This window comes from Saccopteryx bilineata, chromosome 5 (assembly GCF_036850765.1).
Source record: "Saccopteryx bilineata isolate mSacBil1 chromosome 5, mSacBil1_pri_phased_curated, whole genome shotgun sequence".
In the NCBI taxonomy this organism is placed as follows: Eukaryota; Metazoa; Chordata; class Mammalia; order Chiroptera; family Emballonuridae; genus Saccopteryx; species Saccopteryx bilineata.
This window is the reverse complement of record NC_089494.1, coordinates 123,730,191-123,752,623: the sequence shown is the minus strand read 5'-3', so window position 1 is coordinate 123,752,623 and position 22,433 is coordinate 123,730,191. Positions and strand designations below refer to the sequence as shown.

The following is a 22,433-nucleotide window of genomic DNA, read 5'->3' as shown; positions in this document are numbered from 1 at the left end:
TTTTATGCATCTATTGATAAGATCGTGTGGTTTTTGTTCTTTGTTTTGTTGATATGGTGTATTACGTTAACCGTTTTGCGTATGTTGAACCATCCTTGAGATTCTGGGATGAATCCCACTTGATCATGATGTATTATTTTTTTAATATGTTGTTGTATTCGGTTTGCCAGTATTTTGTTTAGTATTTTAGCATCTGTATTCATTAGAGATATTGGTCTGTAGTTTTCTTTCTTTGTGCCATCCTTGCCAGGTTTTGGTATGAGGGTTATGTTGGCCTCATAAAATGTGTTTGGAAGTATTGCTTCTTCTTCAATTTTTTGGAAGACTTTGAGTAGAATAGGAACCAAGTCTTCTTTGAATGTTTGATAGAATTCACTAGTATAACCATCTGGGCCTGGACTTTTATTTTTGGGGAGATTTTTAATAGTTTTTTCTATATCCTCCCTGCTGATTGGTCTGTTTAGGCTTTCTACTTCTTCATGACTCAGTTTTTGCTCAGCAAGAGAAACTGATATCAAAATAAACAGACAGCCAACTAAATGGGAAATGATATTTTCAAACAACAGCTCAGATAAGGGCCTAATATCCAAAATTTACAAAGAACTCATAAAACTCAACAACAAACAAACACTCCAATAAAAAGATGGGAAGAGGACATGAATAGACACTTCTCCCAGGAAGAGATACAAATGGCCAACAGATATATGAAAAGATGCTCAGCTTCATTAGTTATTAGAGAAATGCAAATCAAAACTGCAATGAGATACCACCTCACCCCTGTTAGATTAGTTATTATCAACAAGACGGGTAATAGCAAATGTTGGAGAGGCTGTGGAGAAAAAGGAACCCTCATTCACTGTTGGTGGGACTGTAAAGTAGTACAACCATTATGGAGGAAAGTATGGTGGTTCCTCAAAAAACTGCAAATAGAACTACCTTATGACCCAGCAATCCCTCTACTGGGTATATACCCCAAAACCTCAGAAACATTGATACGTGAAGACACATGTAGTCCCATGTTCATTGCAGCGCTGTTCACAGTGGCCAAGACATGGAAACAACCAAAAAGCCCTTCAATAGAAGACTGGATAAAGAAGATGTGGCACATATACACTATGGAATACTACTCAGCCATAAGAAATGATGACATCAGATCATTTACAGCAAAATGGTGGGAACTTGATAACATTATACGGAGTGAAATAAGTAAATCAGAAAAAAACAAGAACTACATGATTCCATACATTGGTGGAACATAAAAACGAGACTAAGAGACATGGACAAGAGTGTGGTGGTTACCAGGGGTGGGGGGAGGGAGGACATGGGAGGGAGAGGGGCACAGAGAACTAGATAGAGGGTGGCGGAGGACAATCTGACTTTGGGCGAGGGGTATGCAACATAATTTAATGACAAAATAACCTAGACATGTTTTCTTTGAATATATGTACCCTGATTTATTAATGTCATCCCATTACCATTAATAAAAATTTATTTAAAAAAAAAAAAAAGAAATGACAAACACAATATCAGAAACGAAGACTACACTTGAAGGAATTAAAAGAAAGCTGGATCAAGCAGAGGATCGAATCAGCAACTTAGAGGACAAGAAAAGCAAAAGCATAGAAGCAAACAGCAAAAGAAACTCTAAGAGAGGTCTGTGACAACATGAAGAGAAACAACATCCGCATAATAGGAGTTCCTGAAGGAGAAGACAAAGAACAAGGGATAGAAAACCTGATTGAAGAAATTATAGCTAAAAATTTCCCTAAATTGATACAGGAAAGAGTCACACAGATTCAAGAAGGAGAGAGAACCCCGTTAAAAAAAAACCAAAAAGACCAATAGCAAGACACATCAAAATAAAAAAACCAAACTTAAGAGATAAAGAAAGAATACTAAAAGCTGCAAGAGAAAAACAGTCAATCACCTACAAAAGAGCCCCCATAAGGATGACATTCGACTTCTAAACAAAAACACTTGAGGCCAGAAGGGAAGGGAAGAAATATTCAAAGTAATGCAGAACAAGAACCTACAACCAAGACTTTTTTATCCAGCAAGGCTATCATTTAAAATTGAAAGAGAAATAAAAAGCTTCCCAGACAAAAAAAAAAAACCTCAAGGAATTCATCACAACCATACCAGTGCTGCAAGAAATGTTAAGGGGCCTTCTGTAGACAGAACAAAGTGGGGGGGGGGAATCTAGTAAAAAGATGATGTAGATTTAAGGAAAAAAATGACAATAACTACATATCAATAATAACCTTAAATGTAAATGGAATCAATGCTCCAATCAAAAGACATAGGATAGCTGCATGGATAAGAAAACAGTACCCGTACATATGCTGTCTACATGATACCCACCTCAAAACAAAAGATATACTGTACATAGACTGAAAGTAAAAAGGTTAAAAAAAAGTATTACATGCAAATGGAAAAAAAATGCTGGGATAGCAATACTTATATCTGATAAAATACACTTTAAAACAAAGTCTATAGCCTGACCTGCGGTGGCGCTGTGGATAAAGCATCCATCAACCTAGAATACTGAGGTTGTGGGTTTGAAACCCTGGGCTTGCCTGGTCAAGGCATATATGGGAGTTGACGCTTCCTGCCTCTCCCTCCCTTCTCTCTCTCTCTCCTCTCTCACTCTAAAAATGAATAAACAAAAATTTTTTTAAAAGTTAAAAAAAAAAACAAAGCCTATAGTAAGAGATAAAGAAAGTCACTTAATAATAAAGGGAGCAATCCAACAGGAAGATATAACCATTATAAACATCTATGCACCTAATATAACAGCATCTAAATATATAAAGCAAACTTTAATGGTCATAAAGGGCAAGATCAACATCAATACTATACAGTGTGTCCGTAAAGTCATGGTGCACTTTTGACCGGTCACAAGAAAGCAACAAAAGACAATAGAAATGTGAAATCTGCACCAAATAAAAGGAAAACCCTCCCAGTTTCTTTAGGATGATGTGGCAGCATGTGCACATGTGCAGATGATGACATAACACCATGTATACAGCGGAGCAGCCCATGGCCATGCCAGTCGAGCTATGGACGGTACAGAGAAAGTTCAGTGTGTTCTGTGGCTCGCTAAATTCGAATCCGTCACCAAAGTGCAACGTGAATATCGGCACGTTTATAACGAACCGTGACCACATAGGAATAACATTACTCGGTGGGATAAGCACTTGAAAGAAACCAGCAGTTTGGTGGAGAAACCCTGTTCTGGTAGGCAATCAGTCAGTGACGAGTCTGTAGAGCAGGGGTCCCCAAACTTTTTACCCAGGGGGCCAGTTCACTGTCCCTCAGAACATTGGAGGGCCAGACTATAAAAAAAACTATGAACAAATCCCTATGCACACTGCACAGATCTTATTTTAAAGTAAAAAAAACAAAACAGGAACAAATACAATATTTAAAATAAAGAACAAGTAAATTTAAATCAACCAACTGACCAGTATTTCAATGGGAACTATGCTCCTCTCACTGACCACCAATGAAAGAGGTGCCCCTTCCGGAAGTGCGGCGGGGGCGGATAAATGGCCTCAGGGGGCCGCATGTGGCCCGCGGGCCGTAATTTGGGGACCCCTGCTGTAGAGGCTACATGGGTTAGCTACCTAAGAAGCCCTAAAAAATCCGTGCGTGATCCCACATCGAACTGCACTGAATAGGTATGAAACTGGGAGAGTTTTCCTTTTATTTGGTGCAGATTTCACATTTCTATCATCTTTTGTTGCTTTCTTGTGACGATCAAAAGTACACCATGATGCCTGACCTGTGGTGGCGCAGTGGATAAAGCGTCGACCGGGAAATGCTGAGGTCGTCAGTTCAAAACCCTGGGCTTGCCTGGTCAGGGCACATATGGGAGTTGATGCTTCCTGCTCCTCCCCCCCCCCTTCTCTCTCTCTGTCTCTCTCCTTTCTAAAAAATGAATAAATAAAATAAATAAAATTTAAAAAATTAAAAAAAAAAAGTACACCATGAATTTACGGACACACTGTATAATACTAGGGGATTTCAAAACCCCACTAACATGACTGGATAGATCCTCAAGAAAGAAAATTAACAAAGAAACAGCAGACTTAAAGGGACATACTAAAAAAACTGGATTTAATAGATCTCTTCAAAACTTTTCATCCTAAAGCAGCACAACATACATTCTTTTCAAGTGCACACGGTACATTCTTTAGGATAGACCACATGTTAGGACATAAAACGAGTCAAAACAAATTTAAGAAGATTGAAATCATATCAAGCATCTTCTCTAATCACACTGGCACGAAACTAGAAATCAACTATAATAAAAAACAAAAAACTGCCCTGGCTGGTTGGCTCAGTGGTAGAGCGTCGGCCTGGCATGCAGGAGTCCCGGGTTTGATTCCCGGCCAGGGCACACAGGAGAAGCACCCATCTGCTTCTCCACCCCTCCCCCTCTCCTTCCTCTCTGTCTCTCTCTTCCCCTCCCGCAGCCAAGACTCCATTGGAGCAGCGTTTGCCCAGGCGCTAAGGATGGCTCTGTGGCCTATGCCTCAGGTGCTAGAATGGCTCTGGATGCAACAGAACAACAGCCCAGATGGGTGAAGCATCGCCGCCTGGTGGGCATGCCGGGTGGATCCCAGTCAGGCACATGCTGGAGTCTGTCTGACTGCCTCCCCATTTCCAACTTCAGAAAAATACAAAAAAAAAAAAAAAAAAAAAAAAGAATGAGAATGAGAAAAAAAAATACTCAATCACTTGGAAACTAAACAGCACATTATTAAATAATGAATGGGTCAACAATGAAATCAAGGGAGAAATAAAAAATATCCTTGAAACAAATAAAAATGAGCATACAACAACTCAAAATTTATGGGACACAGCAAAAGCAGTACTGAGAGGGAAGTACACAGCATTACAGGCAATACCACAAGAGCTAGAAAAAGCTCAAATAAACAACTTAACCCTGCAACTAAAAGAACTAGAAAAGTAACAGCAAATAAACCACAGAGGAAGTAGAAGGAAGGAAATAATAAAGATTAGAGCAAAACTAAATGACAGAGGCCAAAAAAACAATACACAGGATCAATGAAACCAAGAGCACGTTCTTTGAAAAGGTAAACAAGATCGATGAACCCTTAACCAGACTAACCAAGAAAAAAAGAGAAAGGACTCAAATAAAATTAGAAATGAGAGTGGAGAAGTAACAACTGACACAACAGAAATACAAAGGAGTGTAAGAAAATACTATGAAGAACTGTATGCCAAAAAATTAGACAACTTAGGTGAAATGGACAAATTCCTTGAAAAATATAATTTCTCAAAAATCAATCTGGAAGAATCAGAAAACTTAAACACACCGATTACAACAAATGAGATTGAAATAGTTATCAAAAAACTCCCAAAAAACAAAAGTCCTGGGCCAGATGGCTTCCCAGGAGAATTCTACCAAATATTCAAAGAAGAACTAACTCCTTTCCTTCTCAAGCTATTTCAAAAAATTCAAGAGGAAGACTTCCAAGCTCCTTTTATGAGGCGAGCATAATTCTGATTCCAAAACCAGGCAAAGACACTACAAAGAAAGAAAACAATAGGCCAATATTCCTGATGAACTTAGATGCTAAAATTCTCAACAAAATATTAGCAAACCGGATCCAGCAATACATGTAAAAAAATCATACATCATGATCAAGTGGGATTTATTCTGGGGAGGCAAGGCTGGTACAATATTTGCAAATCAATGTGATTCATCACATAAACAAAAGGAAGAAGAAAAACCATATGACAATATCAATAGATGCAGAAAAAGCATTTGATAAAATCCAGCACCCATTTATGATCAATATTCTCAGCAAAGTGAGAATACAGGGAAAATACCTCAACAAGATAAAAGCCACCTATGACAAACCCACAGGCAGCATCATACTGAATGGGCAAAAATTAAAAGCAATTCCCTTAAGATTAGGAACAAGGCAGGGGTGCCTCCTTTTACCTCTCTTATTCAACATAGTACTGGAAGTCCTACCCACAGCAATCAGACAAGAAGAAGAAATAAAAGGCATCCAAACTGGAAAAGAAGAAGTAAAACTATCATTATTTCCTGATGTGATACTGTACATAGAAAACCCTAAAGCAGGGGTCCCCAAACTTTTTACACAGGGGGCCAGTTCACTGTCCCTCAGACCGTTGGAGAGCCGGACTATAAAAAAAAAAAACTATGAACAAATCCCTATGCACACTGCACATACCTTATTTTAAAGTAAAAAAACAAAACGGGAACAAATACAATATTTAAAATAAAGAACAAGTAAATTTAAGTCAATAAACTGACCAGTACTTCAATGGGAACTATGGGCCTGCTTTTAGCTAATGAGATGGTCAAAGTGCTCCTCTCACTACCACCAATGAAAGAGGTGCCCCTTCCAGAAGTGCGGCAGGGGCCAGATAAATGGCCTCAGGGGGCTGCATGTGGCCCGCGGGCCGTAGTTTGGGGACCCCTGCCCTAAAGTCTCAGTCAAAAAACTACTGGACCTGATAAATGAATTCAGCAAGGTGGCAGGATATAAAATTAATACTCAGAAATCAGAGGCATTTTTATACACCAATAATGGTCCGTCTTAAAGAGAAATTAAGAAAACAATTCTCTTCAATTTGCAACAAAAAAAGTAAAGTACGTAGAAGTAAATTTAACCAAGGAGGTTAAAAACTTGTTCTCGGAAAATTACAAATGTTAATAAAGAAATCAAGAAAGATACAAACAAGAGGAAGCATATACCATGTTCATGGATAAAAAGAATAAACATCATTAAAATGTCTATATTGCCCTGGCTGGTTGGCTCAGCGGTAGAGCGTCGGCCTAGCGTGCGGAGGACCCGGGTTCAATTCCTGGCCAGGGCACACAGGAGAAGCGCCCATTTGCTACTCCAGCCCTCCGCCACGCTTTCCTCTGTCTCTCTCTTCCCCTCCCGCAGCCAAGGCTCCATTGGAGCAAAGATGGCCCGGGCGCTGGGGATGGCTCTGTGGCCGCTGCCTCAGGCGCTAGAGTAGCTCTGGTCGCAACATGGCGACGCCCCAGAGGGGCAGAGCATCGCCCTCTGGTGGGCAGAGCGTCGCCCCATGGTGGGCGTGCCGGGTGGATCCCAGTCGGGCGCATGCGGGAGTCTGTCTGACTATCTCTCCCTGTTTCCAGCTTCAGAAAAATGAAAAAAAAAAAAAAATGTCTATATTACCCAAAGCAATCTATAGATTCAATGCAATTCCTATTAAAATACCAATGACTTACTTCAAAGATATAGAACACATATTCCAAAAATTTATATGGAACCAAAAGAGAACACGAATAGCCTCAGCAATCTTGAAAAAGAAGAATAAAGTGGGAGGTATCACACTACCGGACTTCAAGTTATACAAGGCCATTGTACTCAAAACAGCTTGGTACTGGCATAAGAACAGGCATATAGATCAATGTAACAGAACAGAGAACCCAGAAATAAACTCACACCTTTATGGACAAAAGATATTTGATAAAGGACTTAAGAGCATACAATGGAGTAAAGACAGTCTCTTTAACAAATGATGTTGGAAAAATTGGACAGCTACCTGCAAAAAATGAAACTAGACCACCAACTTATACCATTCACAAAAATAAACTCAAAATGGCCTGACCAGGCAGTGGCGCAGTGAGTAAAGCGTCGGACTGGGATGCAGAAGACCCAGGTTCGAGACCCCGAGGTCGCCAGCTTGAGCGCAGGCTCATCTGGTTTGAGCAAAAGCTCACCAGCTTGAGCCCAAGGTCGCTGGCTCAAGCAAGGGGTTACTCGGTCTGCTGAAGGCCCACGGTAAAGGCACATATGAAAAAGCAATCAATGAACAACTAAGGTGCTGCAACGTGGAACGAAAAACTAATGATTGATGCTTCTCATCTCTCCGTTCCTGTCTGTCTATCCATGTCTATCCCTCTCTCTGACTCTCTCTCTCTGTAAAAGAAAAAAAAAAAAAAAAAACCTCAAAATGGATAAAAGCCTTAAATGTAAGTCGTGAAACCATAAGCATCCTAGAGGAAAACATAGGCATTAAGCTCTCCCACATCACTCACAGCAATATATTTGCTGATTTATCTCCACACGCAAGGGAAACAAAGGACAGGATAAACAAATGGGACTATATCAAACTAAAAAACTTTTTCACAGCTAAAGACAATATGAACAAAATAAAAAGGCAAACCATGCAATGAGAGAACATATTCGACAATACATCTGATAAGGGGTTGCTAACCAAAATTTATAAAGAACTTGTAAAACTCAACACCAGGAAGATAAAGTCAAAAGAAATGAATAGACACTTCTCCAAAGAGGAAAAACAGATGGACAATAGGCATATGAAAAAATGTTCAGCCCTGGCCGGTTGGCTCAGCGGTAGAGTGTCGGCCTGGCGTGCGGGGGACCCGGGTTCGATTCCCGGCCAGGGCACATAGGAGAAGCGCCCATTTGCTTCTCCATCCCCCCCCCTCCTTCCTCTCTGTCTCTCGCTTCCCCTCCCGCAGCCAAGGCTCCATTGGAGCAAAGATGGCCCGGGTGCTGGGGATGGCTCCTTGGCCTCTGCCCCAGGCGCTAGAGTGGCTCTGCTCGCGGCAGAGCGACGCCCCAGAGGGGCAGAGCATCGCCCCTGGTGGGCGTGCCGGGTGGATCCCGGTCGGGCACATGCGGGAGTCTGTCTGTCTCTCCCCATTTCCAGCATCAGAAAAATACAAAAAAAAAATGTTCAACATCACTAATCATTAGAGAAATGCAAAAATTAATAATAATAAAAACAGTGATGGTACATATATACAATGGAATACTATGGAGCCATGAAAAAGAAAGAAATCTCACCTTCTGCGGCAACATGGATGGACCTGGAAACTATTATAAAATAAGCCAAGCAGAGAAAGAAAAATATCATATGACCTCACTCATTTTTGGAATCCAATGAACAATATGAACTGAGCAACAGAATAGAGACAGAGTTGGGATCAATGGGTCCAGAGGGAAAGCAGACAGAGGGAAAGGGAATGACAGAATTGGATCAGAGAAGGAAAAGATATTGGTGAAATTATATACACAGCCTGACCTGTGGTGGCGCAGTGGATAAAGCGTCGACCTGGAAATGCTGAGGTCGCCGGTTCAAAACCTGGGCTTGCCTGGTCAAGGCACATATGGGAGTTGATGCTTCCAGCTCCTCCCTCCCTTCTCTCTTTCTGTCTCTTCTCTCTCTCTCTCTCTCTCTCTCTCTCTCCTCTCTAAAATGAATAAACAAAAAATTTAAAAAAAAAAAATTATATACACATAACACAGCATTAGAGAGAGCAGAAAAGCAAATCCTGAAGGGAAAGGGGAGGGCGATATAAAGAGGGGGGAAAGAGGGATGTTGAGGGTAATATAGGGGAGGGGGGATGCATTCGGGGGGACACTACAATCTATGTAAACACAATAAACTAAAATAAAAAGGAAAAAAATGCACAAAAAAAATTTGCCTGACCTGTGGTGGCACAGTGGGTGGGGCATTGACCTGGAACACTGAGGTCACCAGTTCAAAACCTGGGCTTGCCTGGTCAAGGCACATATGGGAGTTGATGCTTCCTCCTCCTTCCCCTTCTCTCTCTCTCTCTGCCCTCTCTAAAATGAATAAAAAACTAAAAAAATCTTGAAAGAAAAAAAAAAAAAACGAAAAAAACCCAATCTTAAAAAAAAAAAAATTTGACATAGGAGGCAAAAACATACAATGTGGTAAAGACAGTCTGTTCAATAAATGCTGTTGGAAAAATAAACAGATAACATGCAAAAATAACAAAACTAGACCACCTTATTAGGCCATATATACTGCTCACAAAAATTAGGGGATATTTCAAAATGAATATGAAGTGATAAAAAAAGCATTTGATATATTTTTTTATTAAACAAGAACATCAGAAAAGCAAATGACAATTCAAAGAGAATTATTTAATTATGCAAATACGATGCAAAAACAACTTTTATTTCATTGGTGAAAATGCACTATACAAAAGGCAGAAAGTACTGGAGTATCTGCACATTCTCTGATCCCCTAATTTTTGTGAGCTGTTGTACAAGAATAAAGTCAAAATAGATTAAAGAGTTAAATGGAAGACTTGATACCATTTCAGAAGAAAACATAGGCAGTAAATCTCAAATGTCTCTCCTACCAGGAGAGACATATCACCTCGGGCAAGAGAAACAGAAAATAAACAAATGGGCCTGACCACTGGTGGCACAGTGGACAGAGTGTCAATCTGGGATGCTCATGTTCCAAGTTTGAAACCCCAAGGTCGCCACCTTGAGCGCAGGCTCATCTAGCTTGAGCTAGGGCTCATAGACATGACCCCATGGTCACTGGCTTGAAGCCCAAGGTCACTGGCTGGAGCCCAAGGTCACTCACTCTGCCATAGCCCGGTCAAGACATATGAGAAAACAATCACTGAACAATTCAGGAGCTGCAACAAAGAACTGATGCTTCTCATCTCTCTCCCTTCCTGTCTGTCTGTCCCTTTCTCTCTGTCACCAAAAAAAAAAAAAAATGAAAAACAAAGCAAAACAGATGCTGGTGAATCGTCTCATTCAGAAACCTGGTAAATAAAAGGAGCGAAGCAAACAAGAGCTCTGCCCACACTATGTGAGCAGAGCCACATTCCAAGAACAAATGAGAAAGAATCAACAGAATCAGAAAGTCCCGAGTTTATAATCCCTAAGAATCAACACAGCAATGGTTGCTAAATCAGAAAGAGAAGAAAGCAAATACGTAGTAGGCGCCTCCTCATGGAAGAATGATCCCTGCAGACTTGCCAAAGGATGAAACACACGCCTCTCAACCCAGCTACAAACCACTAGGAGACAAAGGACAGGAGTAAACTGAACCACATCCACATCGTGAATATGGGACCAACAAAATATAGGTTGTGAAAAAATTTATAGGGCAAACAGTCCAACTTACTCATCAGAAAAGAAAGGGGTGGAGAAAGAACCTATAAATTAAGAGACCCTCCCCACAAAGAAATTAAAAAAAAAATTTTTTTAGGTACTTTTTTTTTCATAGTTTATTGCAGAAACTTAATATATTGATACTAATTTCATTATGGATCACCAAAGGGCAAAACTAAACTCTATTTTGTGGAGATGAACTCCTGGGCAATAAATTGATAAATAGACCAAGTGATTCAAACAAAAATCCAGAAAGTGGTTCCTTTTGGAGGGCTAACAACAGCTGTGATAGGGACAGCGCACATGAAGGCCTTTCAGAGTACTAGCTAAATTTTAGTTCTTGATGGGGGTGTGTGTGAAAATTATGAACACAAGAGTGTTCACTTTATCATAATTTATTATACTTTCTATTTCTTGTGAGTGGTTTGCTATACTGTATTAATTTATAATGTAACATTTCTTTTGTATCAAATATACATTTGGTCTATACACCTTTGATTCTTTTGCTTTTATTTTTAATAATAGGAGTTGTTCAACTGAAAATCCAACGGCCCTGGCCAGTTGGCTCAGCGGTAGAGCGTGGGCCTGGCGTGCAGGAGTCCCGGGTTTGATTCCCGGCCAGGGCACACAGGAGAAGCGCCCATCTGCTTCTCCACCCCTCCCCCTCTCCTTCCTCTCTGTCTCTCTCTTCCCCTCCTGCAGCCAAGGCTCCATTGGAGCAAAGATTGCCCGGGCGCTGAGGATGGCTCTGTGGCCTCTGCCTCAGGCGCTAGAATGGCTCTGTTTGACTGCCTCCCCGTTTCCAGCTTTGGAAAAACGAGAAAAAAAAAAGAAAATCCAACAAGATCCACAAATTGCATTAAATCAACACATTTTTAAAGTCTCTCTTGAGGTTCCTCCTTCCCTCTTTCCTTGTCCTGTTAACTTATTTGTCAAAGAGACCAAATCACTTTATTACAAAGTCTCCTGCATACCAGATTTTCCTGACTGTTGCCTATGATACTGCCTCACATTCCCCACATGCCATATTCCCCGTGAGCAGCTCTGAAGTCTGGAGGTTGTGTCAGAGTCAGGGTCAATTGTTAGGAAGACTACACCTCCTAGGCTGTAGTATAAATGAAGTCCAGTAAGGCTCTGTTTTGTGTGCATGTTCTTTTTCTCTTTTTTAGATGATTTTCATTTCCATTTTTTTAATTTTTTTGAGATGAGGAGCATCAACTCAGAGTTGCTTCACTTCAGTTGTTGTTTGTCATATGTGCCTTGATGGGCAGGGATGCTCCAGCTGAGCCGGTGACCCCGTGCTTAAGCCAGCAACACACTCAAGCCAGCGACCCCATGCTCAAGCTGGTGAACCCGCGCTCCAACTGGCAACCCTGTGCTCAAGCTAGTAAGCCCATGCTCAAGCTAAAGAGCCCACACTCTAGTCAGTGACTTTGGGATTTAGAACCAGGGCCCTCAGCATTCCGGTTCAATGATCTATTCACTACACCACCACTGGTCAGGTTCTTGATTGTTTGTTTCTTTATTTTTAAGTGAAAGGAGGAGAGATAGTGAGACAGACTCCTGCATGTGCCCTGAGCAGGATCCACCAGCAACCCGTCTGGGGTTGATGTTCAAATCAACCAAGCAACTCTTAGCACCTGAGGCCAATACTAGGACAAACTGAACTATCTGCAGCACCCAGCACCAATACTCAAACCAATTGAGCCACTGGCTTTGGGAGAATAAGAGGAAGAGAAGAGGGAGAGGAATGGAAAAGAAGCAGATGGTTGCTTCTCCTGTGTGCCCTGACCAGGAATTGAACCTGGGATGCCCATACAGTAGGCCAATCCTCTATCCACAGAGCAAACTGGCCAGGGCCTCTTTTTTATTTCTTAAATAAGTGCAAATTATTTTTTTTAATTTTTTATTTATTCATTTTAGAGGAGAGGGAGAGACAGAGAGAGAGAAGGGGGGAGGATCTGGAAGCATCAACTTCCATATGTGCCTTGAGCAGGCAAGCCCAGGGTTTCGAACCAGTGACCTCAGCATTTCCAGGTCGAAGCTTTATCTACTGTGCCACCACAGGTCAGGCAATTATTTTTTTTATAATCTGTGGTTTGAAGATTTAATAATAACTTTGCTTGTGCCTGATCAGGCAGTGGCTCAGTGGATAGAGCGTCAGACTGGGATGCGGAGAACCCAGGTTTGAAACCTCGAGGTTGCTTGCTTGAGCGCTGGCTCATCCGGCTTGAGTGTAGGCTCACCAGCTTGAGCAAGGGGTTGCTGGCTTTAGCACAAAGGTCACTAGCTTGAAGCCCAAGGTTGCTGGCTTGAGCAAGGGGTCACTCGCTCTGCTGCAGACGCCCTCCCCTTCAAGACACATATAAGAAAGCAATCACTGAACAACTAAGGAGCTGCAATGAAGAATTGATGCTTCTCATCTCTCTCCCTTCCTGTCTGTCCGTTTCTATCTGTCCCTCTCTGTCAAAATAAATAAATAAAATAACTTTGCTTGTTAGCTATCAATAAGTCATAAATCCTAGAAAATTTCAGCAGAAAAATTACAGCTCTGTAATATGCCAGGACAAGTGTAGTACATCCAATCATCATGTCATACAACCCTTACAAATACTGTGATGTGCAAGCACTGAACTTACCTGCTGGAAGGCTTGAATTGTAGCAGAGTAGGAATGGAGAGACAAACAAAATTTCAACAAATTCTGCTGCAGAGGTGATAGAAACTGAAATGCAGCTTCCAATATGGCGTGATAATAGGAATAATCAGTACCTGTCAAGGAAGAGCATTAAACGAAATAATCATAAATGACTAGATATTTAAATAAGCTACTTTATAAAGTATAAAACTATGTCTTGCAAAGGCATACAATGGTAAAATTTTACCACTATACTGTCTTGAACTATTGTCAAGTGCTTAGAATTCCTAGCGTAACCACTGCAATTGGACTTGTCCTCCTTTTTCCCTTCGTCCACTCTTCCCTCCCCATGGACTACTAGTCACCTACTCCAGGACAGGATGCCCAATCCTCACCGCATGCCTCACTGGACCAAGTACATCCCTTCTTTGCTCTCATAATATTTCCTTGTTTGCCTGACCAGGTAGTGGCGCAGTGGATAGAGCGTTGGACTGGGATGCGGAGGACTCAGGTTCGTAGATACCAAGGTCGCCACCTTGAGCGCGGGCTCATCTGGTTTGAGCAAAGCTCACCAGCTTGGACCCAAGGTCGCCGACTTAAGCAAGGGGTTACTCGGTCTGCTAAAGGCCCACAGTCAAGGCACATATGAGAAAGCAATCAATGAACGACTAAGGTGTCGCACACGCAACGAAAAACTAATGATTGATGCTTCTCATCTCTCCGTTCCAGTCTGTCTGTCCCTGTCTATCCCTCTCTCTCTCTGTTAAAAAAAAAACCAAACATTTCCTTGCTTATCTCTTTCATTCACCACATCATTTACTAAATTATCTATTCACTATCTGCTCTTCCCAAGGAGTCTTTGAGCTCCCCACAGGCAGAAACTGACTTATTTATCTTTGTATCTCCAGTCCTAGCACATATTATCTACTTATATAACCCTACACAACTGCGCAATGTGATAAGGATGTACAAGGTATTAAAGGATACTGATGAAATTGTAGTTTGGGATAAAGCATTCAAACAAACAAACGAACAAAAAATAAACCCCATATACCAATATGAAAATATACCAAGCGTATATATTGTTAAATGAAAAGCACAAAGTACAAAACAATGTATATAACAAGCTATCATTTTTATTGTGATAAAGAATGAGAAATAAAAATACATATGTACTTGTTAAAAAATACTGAAGGCTAAACAAATTAAATGGTTATAAAAAAACAGCGGAGAGCCTGACCAGGTGGTGGTGCAGTGGATAGAGCGTCAAACTGGGATGTAGAGGACCCAAGTTCGAGACCCCAAGCTCACCAGCTTGAGCGTGGGCTCATCTGGTTTGAGCAAAAGCTCATCAGTTTGAACCCAAGGTCGCTGGCTCGAGTAAGGTATTACTCGGTCTGCTGAAGGTCCACGGTCAAGGCACATATGAGAAAGCAATCAATGAACAACTAAAGTGTCACAACAAAGAATTGATGTTTCTCATCTCTCTCCCTTCCTGTCTGTCTGTCCCTCTCTGACTCTCTGTCTCTGCCACAAAAAAAAACGAGAAAAAAAAAACAGCAGAGTAACAAACATAGGAAGGCAACAAGATTTTTCTGAGTAAGTTTAGCCTTTTTATAGTGTTTTTAAAGAAATTATTAATACTTTAAAAAGCAAAATGTGCCTGACCAGGCGGTGGCGCAGTGGATAGAGCGTCGGACTGGGATGCAGAAGACCCAGGTACGAGACCCCGAGGTCGCCAGCTTGAGCGCGGGCTCATCTGGTTTGAGCAAAGCGCACAAGCTTGGACCCAAGGTCGCTGGCTCAAGCAAGGGGTTACTTGGTCTGCTGTAGCCCCACGGTCAAGGCACATATGAGAAAACAATCAATGAACAACTAAGGTATCACAACGTGCAATGAAAAACTAATGATTGATGCTTCTCATCTCTCCATTCCTGTCTGTCTGTCCTCGTCTATCCCTCTCTCTGACTCTCTTTGTAAAAAAAAAAAAAAAAAAAAAGCAAAATGTATGCCTGACCAGGTGGTGGAACAGTAGATAAGAGTCAGACCAGGATGCAGAGGACCAAGGTTCAAAACACTGAGGTCATCAGCTTGAACGCAGCTTCATCCTGCTTGATCCCAGGGTTGCAGGCTTGAGTGTGGGGTTATAGACATGACCCCATAGTCACTGGCTTGAGCCCTAAAGGTTGCTGGCTTGAGCCCAAGGTCTCTGGCTTGAGCAAGGGGTCACTCGCTCTGCTGTAGCCCCCCATCCCCGTCAAGGCACATATGAGAAAGTAATCAATGAACTAAGGTGCTGAAATGAAGAATAATGCTTCTCATTTCTCTCCCTTCCTGTCTGTCTGTCTCTATCTGTCCCTCTCTCTGTCTCTGTCACACACACACACAAAAAAAATAAAAAATAGAAAAATAAAAAGAGAAAAAAAAGAAATATCTCAAAATTTTTCCAGAACGTTAATGATGAACATCTTGGGACTACAGCTAATAGTTCAAATAAAATGTTTAGCATACTCTTATGATCACTTCCAAGAATCAATACTCACATAATTCTAACCAAGAATAAACTATCATTTATGTATATTGAAGACATCTCATCTATACCTCAGAGTTCAAATTCATTAAAAAGCCCACATTAATAAATCTGTTTCATGAAATAATAAACTAAAAGTAAAATGGTTTTTTGATAACTCATTCTCAACCTCTCCCTCTCCTGCAGCCAGTGGCTCAACTGGTTCCAGTGTGGCCCTACACACTGAAGCACATCAGCCAAAGATGCTAAAAATAGCTCAGTACTCAAGCATCAGTCCCAGATAGGGTTGCCGGGTGGATCCAGGTCAAGATGCATGCGGGGAGTCTGTCTCACTGTCTCTGCTCCTCTCACATTAAAAAAATTAAATAGCCTGACCAGGCGGTGGCACAGTAGATAGAGTGTCGAATTGGGATGCAGAAGACCCAGGTTCGAGACCCCGAGGTCACCAGCTTGAGTGCAGGTTCATCTGGTTTGAGCAAAACTCACCAGCTTGGACCCAAGCTCGCTAGCTCAAGCAAGGGTTTGCTGGGTCTGTTGAAGGCCCACGGTCAAGACACATATGAGAAATCAATCAACAAACAACTAAGGTGTCACAACAAAAAACTGATTGATGCTTCTCATCTTTCTCCCTTACCGTCTGTCTCTGACTCTCTGTCTCTGTTAAAAAAATAATAATAAAAATAAATTCAAAAATATTTTTCAAAAAAAAAAAAAACTAAAACTTATAAATGCTTGTTCAAAATCTATATGTACTACATCACAAAAAATTCAGACAATATTTTTTCAATATATATTATTTTACTAAAAATCAAAGTTAAAATCAGTTCAACACGAACAAGTTACAGGCCCTGCCGGTTGGCTCACTGGTAGAGCGTCGGCCTGGTGTGCAGGAGTCCCGGGTTGATTCCCAGCCAGGACACACAGGAAAAGCGTCCATCTGCTTCTCCACCCCTCCCCCTCTCCTTCCTCTCTGTATCTCTCTTCCCCTCAAGCAGCCAAGGCTCCAATGGAGCAAAGCTGGCCCGGGTGCTGAGGATGGCTCTATGGCCTCTGCCTCAGGCGCTAGAATGGCTCTGTATGCCACAGAGCAACGCCCTAGATGGGCAGAGCATCACCCCCTGGTGGGCATGCCGGGTGGATCCCGGTCGGGCGCATGCGGGAGTCTGTCTGACTGCCTCCCCGTTTCCAACTTCAGAAAAATACAAAAAAAATAAAAATAAAAATTAATTAAAAAATTTAAAACAATAAGTTACAGCCTGACTGGGCGGTGGCACAATGGATAGAGCGTCAGACTGGGATACAGAGGACCCAGGTTCAAGACCCTGAGGTCACCAGCTACCCCTGGCTGGTTGGCTCAGCGGTAGAGCATCGGCCTGGCATGTGGGGGACCTGGGTTCGATTCCTGGCCAGGGCACATAGGAGAAGCGCCCATTTGCTTCTTCACCCCCGCCCCCCCCTTCCTCTCTGTCTCTCTCTTCCCCTCCCGCAGCCAAGGCTCCATTGGAGCAAAGATGGCCTGGGCACTGGGGATGGCTCCTTGGCCTCTGCCCCAGGCGCTAGAGTGGCTCTGGTCTCAGCAGAGCGACGCCCCGGAGGGGTAGAGCATCGCCCCCTGGTGGGCAGAGCTTCGCCCCTGGTGGGCGTGCCAGGTGGATCCCGGTTGGGCGCATGCAGGAGTCTGTCTTACTGTCTCTCCCTATTTCCAGCTTCAGAAAAATACAAAAAAAAAAAAAAAGACCCTGAGGTCACCAGCTTGAGCGCAGGCTCATCTGGTTTGAGCAAGGCTCACCAGCTTGAGCCCAAGGTCGCTGGCTCGACCAAGGGGTCACTCAGTCTACTGTAGCCCCCTGGTCTGGTCAAAACACATATGAGAGATCAATCAATGAACAAACAACTAAGGAATCGCAACAAAGAATTGATGTTTCTTGTCTCTCTCCCTTCCTGTCTATCTGTCCCTGTCTGTCCCTCTCTCTGACTCTCTCTGTCTCTGCCACAAAAAAAAATAAAGAACAAGTTACAGCCTCACCAGGCGGTGGTGCAGTGGATAGAGAGTTAGACTGGAATGTGGAGGATCCAGGTTCGAGACTCTGAGGTTGCTGGCTTGAGCACAGGCTCATCTGGTTTGAGCAAAGCTCACCAGCTTGGACCCAGGGTCACTGCATTGAGCAGGGGGTTACTCGGTCTGCTGAAGGCCTGCAGTCAAGGCACATATGAGAGCAATCAATGAACAACTAAGGTGTCGCAATGAAAAACTAATGATTGATGCTTCTCATCTCTCTCTGTTCCAGTCTGCCTGTCCCTATCTATCCCTCCCTCTGACTGTCTTTCTGTCTCTGTAATAAAAAAAATTAAAAATTAAAAAAATTTAAAAAGAAGTTACAAAATTTTTACATATTTCCTCCTCAATAAGGGCTTATGCCTGTCATGTAATATCAAAGTTTTAGTTGCTCATGTGTCGTTATCTTTGACTGTTAATGTTTATAATTTATATAGCTTATATTAAATTAAAAAATGTTTATGAGGCCCTGGCCAGTTGGCTCAGTGGTAGAGCATCAGCCTGGCATGCAGGAGTCCCAGGTTCGATTCCCAGCCAGGGCACACAGAAGAAGCGCTCATCTGCTTCTCCACTCCTCCCCCTCTCCTTCCTCTCTGTCTCTCTCTTCCCCTCCCACAGCCAGGGCTCCACTGAAGCAAAGCTGGCCCAGGCGCTGGGGGTGGCTCTATGGCCTCTGCCTCAGGTGCTAGAATGGCTCTGGTTGCAACAGAGCGACGCCCCAGATGGGCAGAGCATTGTCCTCTGGTGGGCATGCCCGGTGGATCCCGGTCGGGCGCATGCGGAGTCTGTCTGATTGCCTCCCCGATTCCAACCTTCAGAAGAATACAAAAAAAAAAAAAAGTTTATGGCCCTGGCCGGTTGGCTCAGTAGAGCATCGGCCTGGTGTGCAGAAGTCCCGGGTTCGATTCCCGGCCAGGGCACACAGGAGAAGCGCCCATCTGCATCTCCACCCCTCCCCCTCTCCTTCCTCTCTGTTTCTCTCTTCCCCTCCCGCAGCCGGGGCTCCATTGGAGCGAGGATGGTCCGGGTACTGGGGATGGCTCTGTGGCCTCTGCCTCAGGTGCTGGAATAGCTCTGGATACAGCAGAGCGACGCCCCGGAGGGGCAGAACATCGCCCACTGGTGGGCATGCCACGTGGATCCCGGTCAGGCGCATGCAGGAGTCTGTCTGACTACCTCCCGGTTTCCAGCTTCGGAAAAATGAAAAAAAAAAAAAAAAGTTTATGAAAGCATATAATAATACGTGAACAAATGAGAAACTTGACATTGTAATGAATTTGATACCTTGACACCCAACTGGTGAGTCACTGGTAGGCATAACAGAAAACATTTTGGATCATACCAATGTAATAGTAACAAACTGAAAGATAATAAGTCAGTTATATAACTGATTCATAACAAAGAAAAAGAGTTAATCAAATCTGATGGTTATTAAATGAATAATAAATGATTTTAAATAATCTGACTTTCACAAAATATTCACATTTTTAATGAAACGACTCAATAAAAGGGGGGGGGATAAAGGTCAAGAATAGTGCTTAGAGCCAAAGTTAAAACTGCTTCAAAAGTAATTATTAATCTATGATGCCATAACTCTAATTATGTTAAAAGGATATCCCATTAACTGCTGTGCCACACATGTTCTGAAAGAGACCTTTTTTCCCCAATATTTTCCCCAGACACCAAAGTCAAAGAAGCAGCAGCATTGGCTTCAATTTACCATGACGATCTGATGATCCAATATTCTGACTGGCTTCTACAAAATTCCAAAACTTCTCTTGACTGTCTTCTGCTAAAAACTCACTGGGAGAAAAGGAGAAAATATTAGGCTTCTAGTAACTGACATAGACTTCATACCAAGCTTATAATAGTTTAGAGTCTAAGAAGGCAGGTTTATTTGCAAAATCATATGCAAATGAACACTATTCATAAATTAAAGCTTCACTCACAAGATAAGCTAGCAGAGGGAAGAAGAAATACACGGATCAACTGTATGATAAGAACAAGGATACAGTGAGGCTAAGATCCTCCTATAAAAGCCAAACACAAATAAATAAATGCTTTTCAGATAATTACAGGAAAACTTGAACCACGCATTCTCTTTCATCCCACTGCATAAATAAGTCTTACAACAGCTAATTTTTTTTTTTTTTTATTAAGTGAGAGGTGGAAGGCAGGGAGGCAGTGCCAGACTGCCACAAGTACACCAACAGGATCCACCCAGCAAGTCCCCTACAGGACAATGCTTTTTTCATCTGGGGCCAAAGCAACTGAGCTACTTTAGCGCTTGAGGCGAGGCCATGGAGCCATCCTCAGCTCCCCAGGCCAAAATGCTCAAGCCATGGCTGCAGGAGAGGAATGGAGGGAGAGAGAGAGAGAGAGAGAGAGAGAGAGGAAGAGAGAAATGGGAAAGGGAGGGGTAAAGCAGATGGGCACTTCTCCTGTGTGCCCTGACCAGGAATTGAACCCAGGACTTCCACAAACCAGGACAATGCTCTACTGCTGAGCCAACTGGCCGGGGCCACAACAGCTAAATTTCAAACAGTTTTTAAAATTGATTTTAGGAAGATGGAGAACAAGGGGGGAGAGGTAGAGAGGAAGAAAGAAATATTAATTTGTTGTTCCACTTATTCATGTATTCATTGGTTGATTCTTTTATGTGCCCTGAACAGGGAATGAACTTGCAACCTTGGTGTATTGGGATGATGCTCTAATCAACTGAGCACCTGGCCAGGGCCTCAAACAGTCAGTCTTAAAAAAATTAATTATTGGCCCTGGCCGGTTGGCTCAGTGGTAGAGCGTCGGCCTGGCGTGCAGGAGTCCCAGGTTCGATTCCCGGGCAAGGCACACAGGAGAAGCGCCCCTCCCCCTCTCCTTCCTCTCTGTCTCTCTCTTCCCCTCCCACAGCCAAGGCTCCACTGGAACAGGGTTTGCCCAGGCGCTGAGGATGGCTCTGTAGGTTCTGTCTCAGGTACTAGAATGGCTCTGATTGTGGCAGAGCGACGCCCCAAGATGGGCAGAGCATCGCCCCCTGGTGGGCATGCCGGGTGGATCCCGGTCGGGTGCAAGCGGGAGTCTTGTCTGACTGCCTCCCCGTTTCCAGCTTCGGAAAAATAAAATAAAATTTAAAAAAAAATTAATTATTAAACACGCTGAACTAACTCAGGGAAGATAAGGACTAAGAACCACACAAGCCTGACCTGTGGTGGCGCAGTGGATAAACCGTCAACCTGGAAATGCTGAGGTCGCCTGTTCGAAACCCTGGGCTTGCCTGGTCAAGGCACATATGGGAATTGATGCTTCCTGCTCCTCCCTCCCTTCTCTCTCTCTGTCTCTCTCCTCTCTTTCCCTCTCTCTCTCCTTTCTAAAATGAATAAATAAAAAAAATTAAAAAAAAAAAAAAAGAAATTATACCATTTAAAAAAAAAAAAAGGAACCACACAAGAGCGTGACCAGGCAGTGGTGCAGTATATATAATTTCAGACTAGGACACGGGGACCCAGGTTCAAAACCCCAAGATCGAGGTCACTGGCTTAGGTGTGGGCTCATCCAGCTTGAGCACCGGCTCGACAGCTTAAGAGCAGGGTCGCTGGCTTGAGCATGGTATCATAGACATGACCACATGGTTGCTGGCTTGACCCCAAAGGTTGTTGTCTTGAAACCCAAAGTCACTGGTTTGAGCCCAAGGTCGCTGGCTTGAGCAAGGGGTCACTTGCTCTGCTGTAGCCCTTGCCCCCAGTCAAGGCACATATGAGAAAGTAATCAATGAACAATTAAGGAGACGCAACAAAGAACTGATGCTTCTCATCCCTCTCCCTTCCTGTCTATTTGTCCCTCTGTTTCTCTATCTGTCTCTGCCACACAAAAAGAGAACCATATAAGATAGTGTTCAAAGGAATGCTGCCATTTGTTCACAGTATTCTCACATTTGTTCGGTTTTTGTTATAAATTGTTTTTTACCTTCTTATACCTATTCCATTCAATAAAAAAATCTATAGTTTTACAGATGATATTATAAGTCTGGGATTTGCTTTAAAATATTCCAGTGTGTTCAAAGAAGAACTAACTCCTATCCTTCTCAAGCTATTTCAAAAAATTCAAGAGGAAGGAAGACTTACTTCCAAGATACTTTTTTTTTATAAATAAATTTTTATTAATTTTAATGGGGTGACATCAATAAATCAAGGTAAATTCAAAGAAAACATGTCCAGGTTATTTTGTCATTCAATTATGTTGCATTCCCATCAACCAAAGTC

The 22,433-nt window shown here is 42.5% G+C and overlaps 1 protein-coding gene across 4 annotated transcripts in view; it reads right to left on the bottom strand.

Moving 5' to 3' along the window:
• Positions 1–22,433, bottom strand: part of UGGT1 (UDP-glucose glycoprotein glucosyltransferase 1) — a 274,935-nt gene that overhangs the window by 207,912 nt on the left and 44,590 nt on the right. For all 4 annotated transcript variants that reach the window (XM_066232988.1, XM_066232987.1, XM_066232989.1 and 1 more), the window contains 2 exons: positions 19,898–19,980; positions 13,595–13,725 (listed from right to left, as the gene is read on the bottom strand). In XM_066232988.1, the coding sequence (XP_066089085.1) occupies positions 13,595–13,725; positions 19,898–19,980 (214 nt within the window). The remainder of the gene's footprint in view (positions 1–13,594; positions 13,726–19,897; positions 19,981–22,433) is intronic.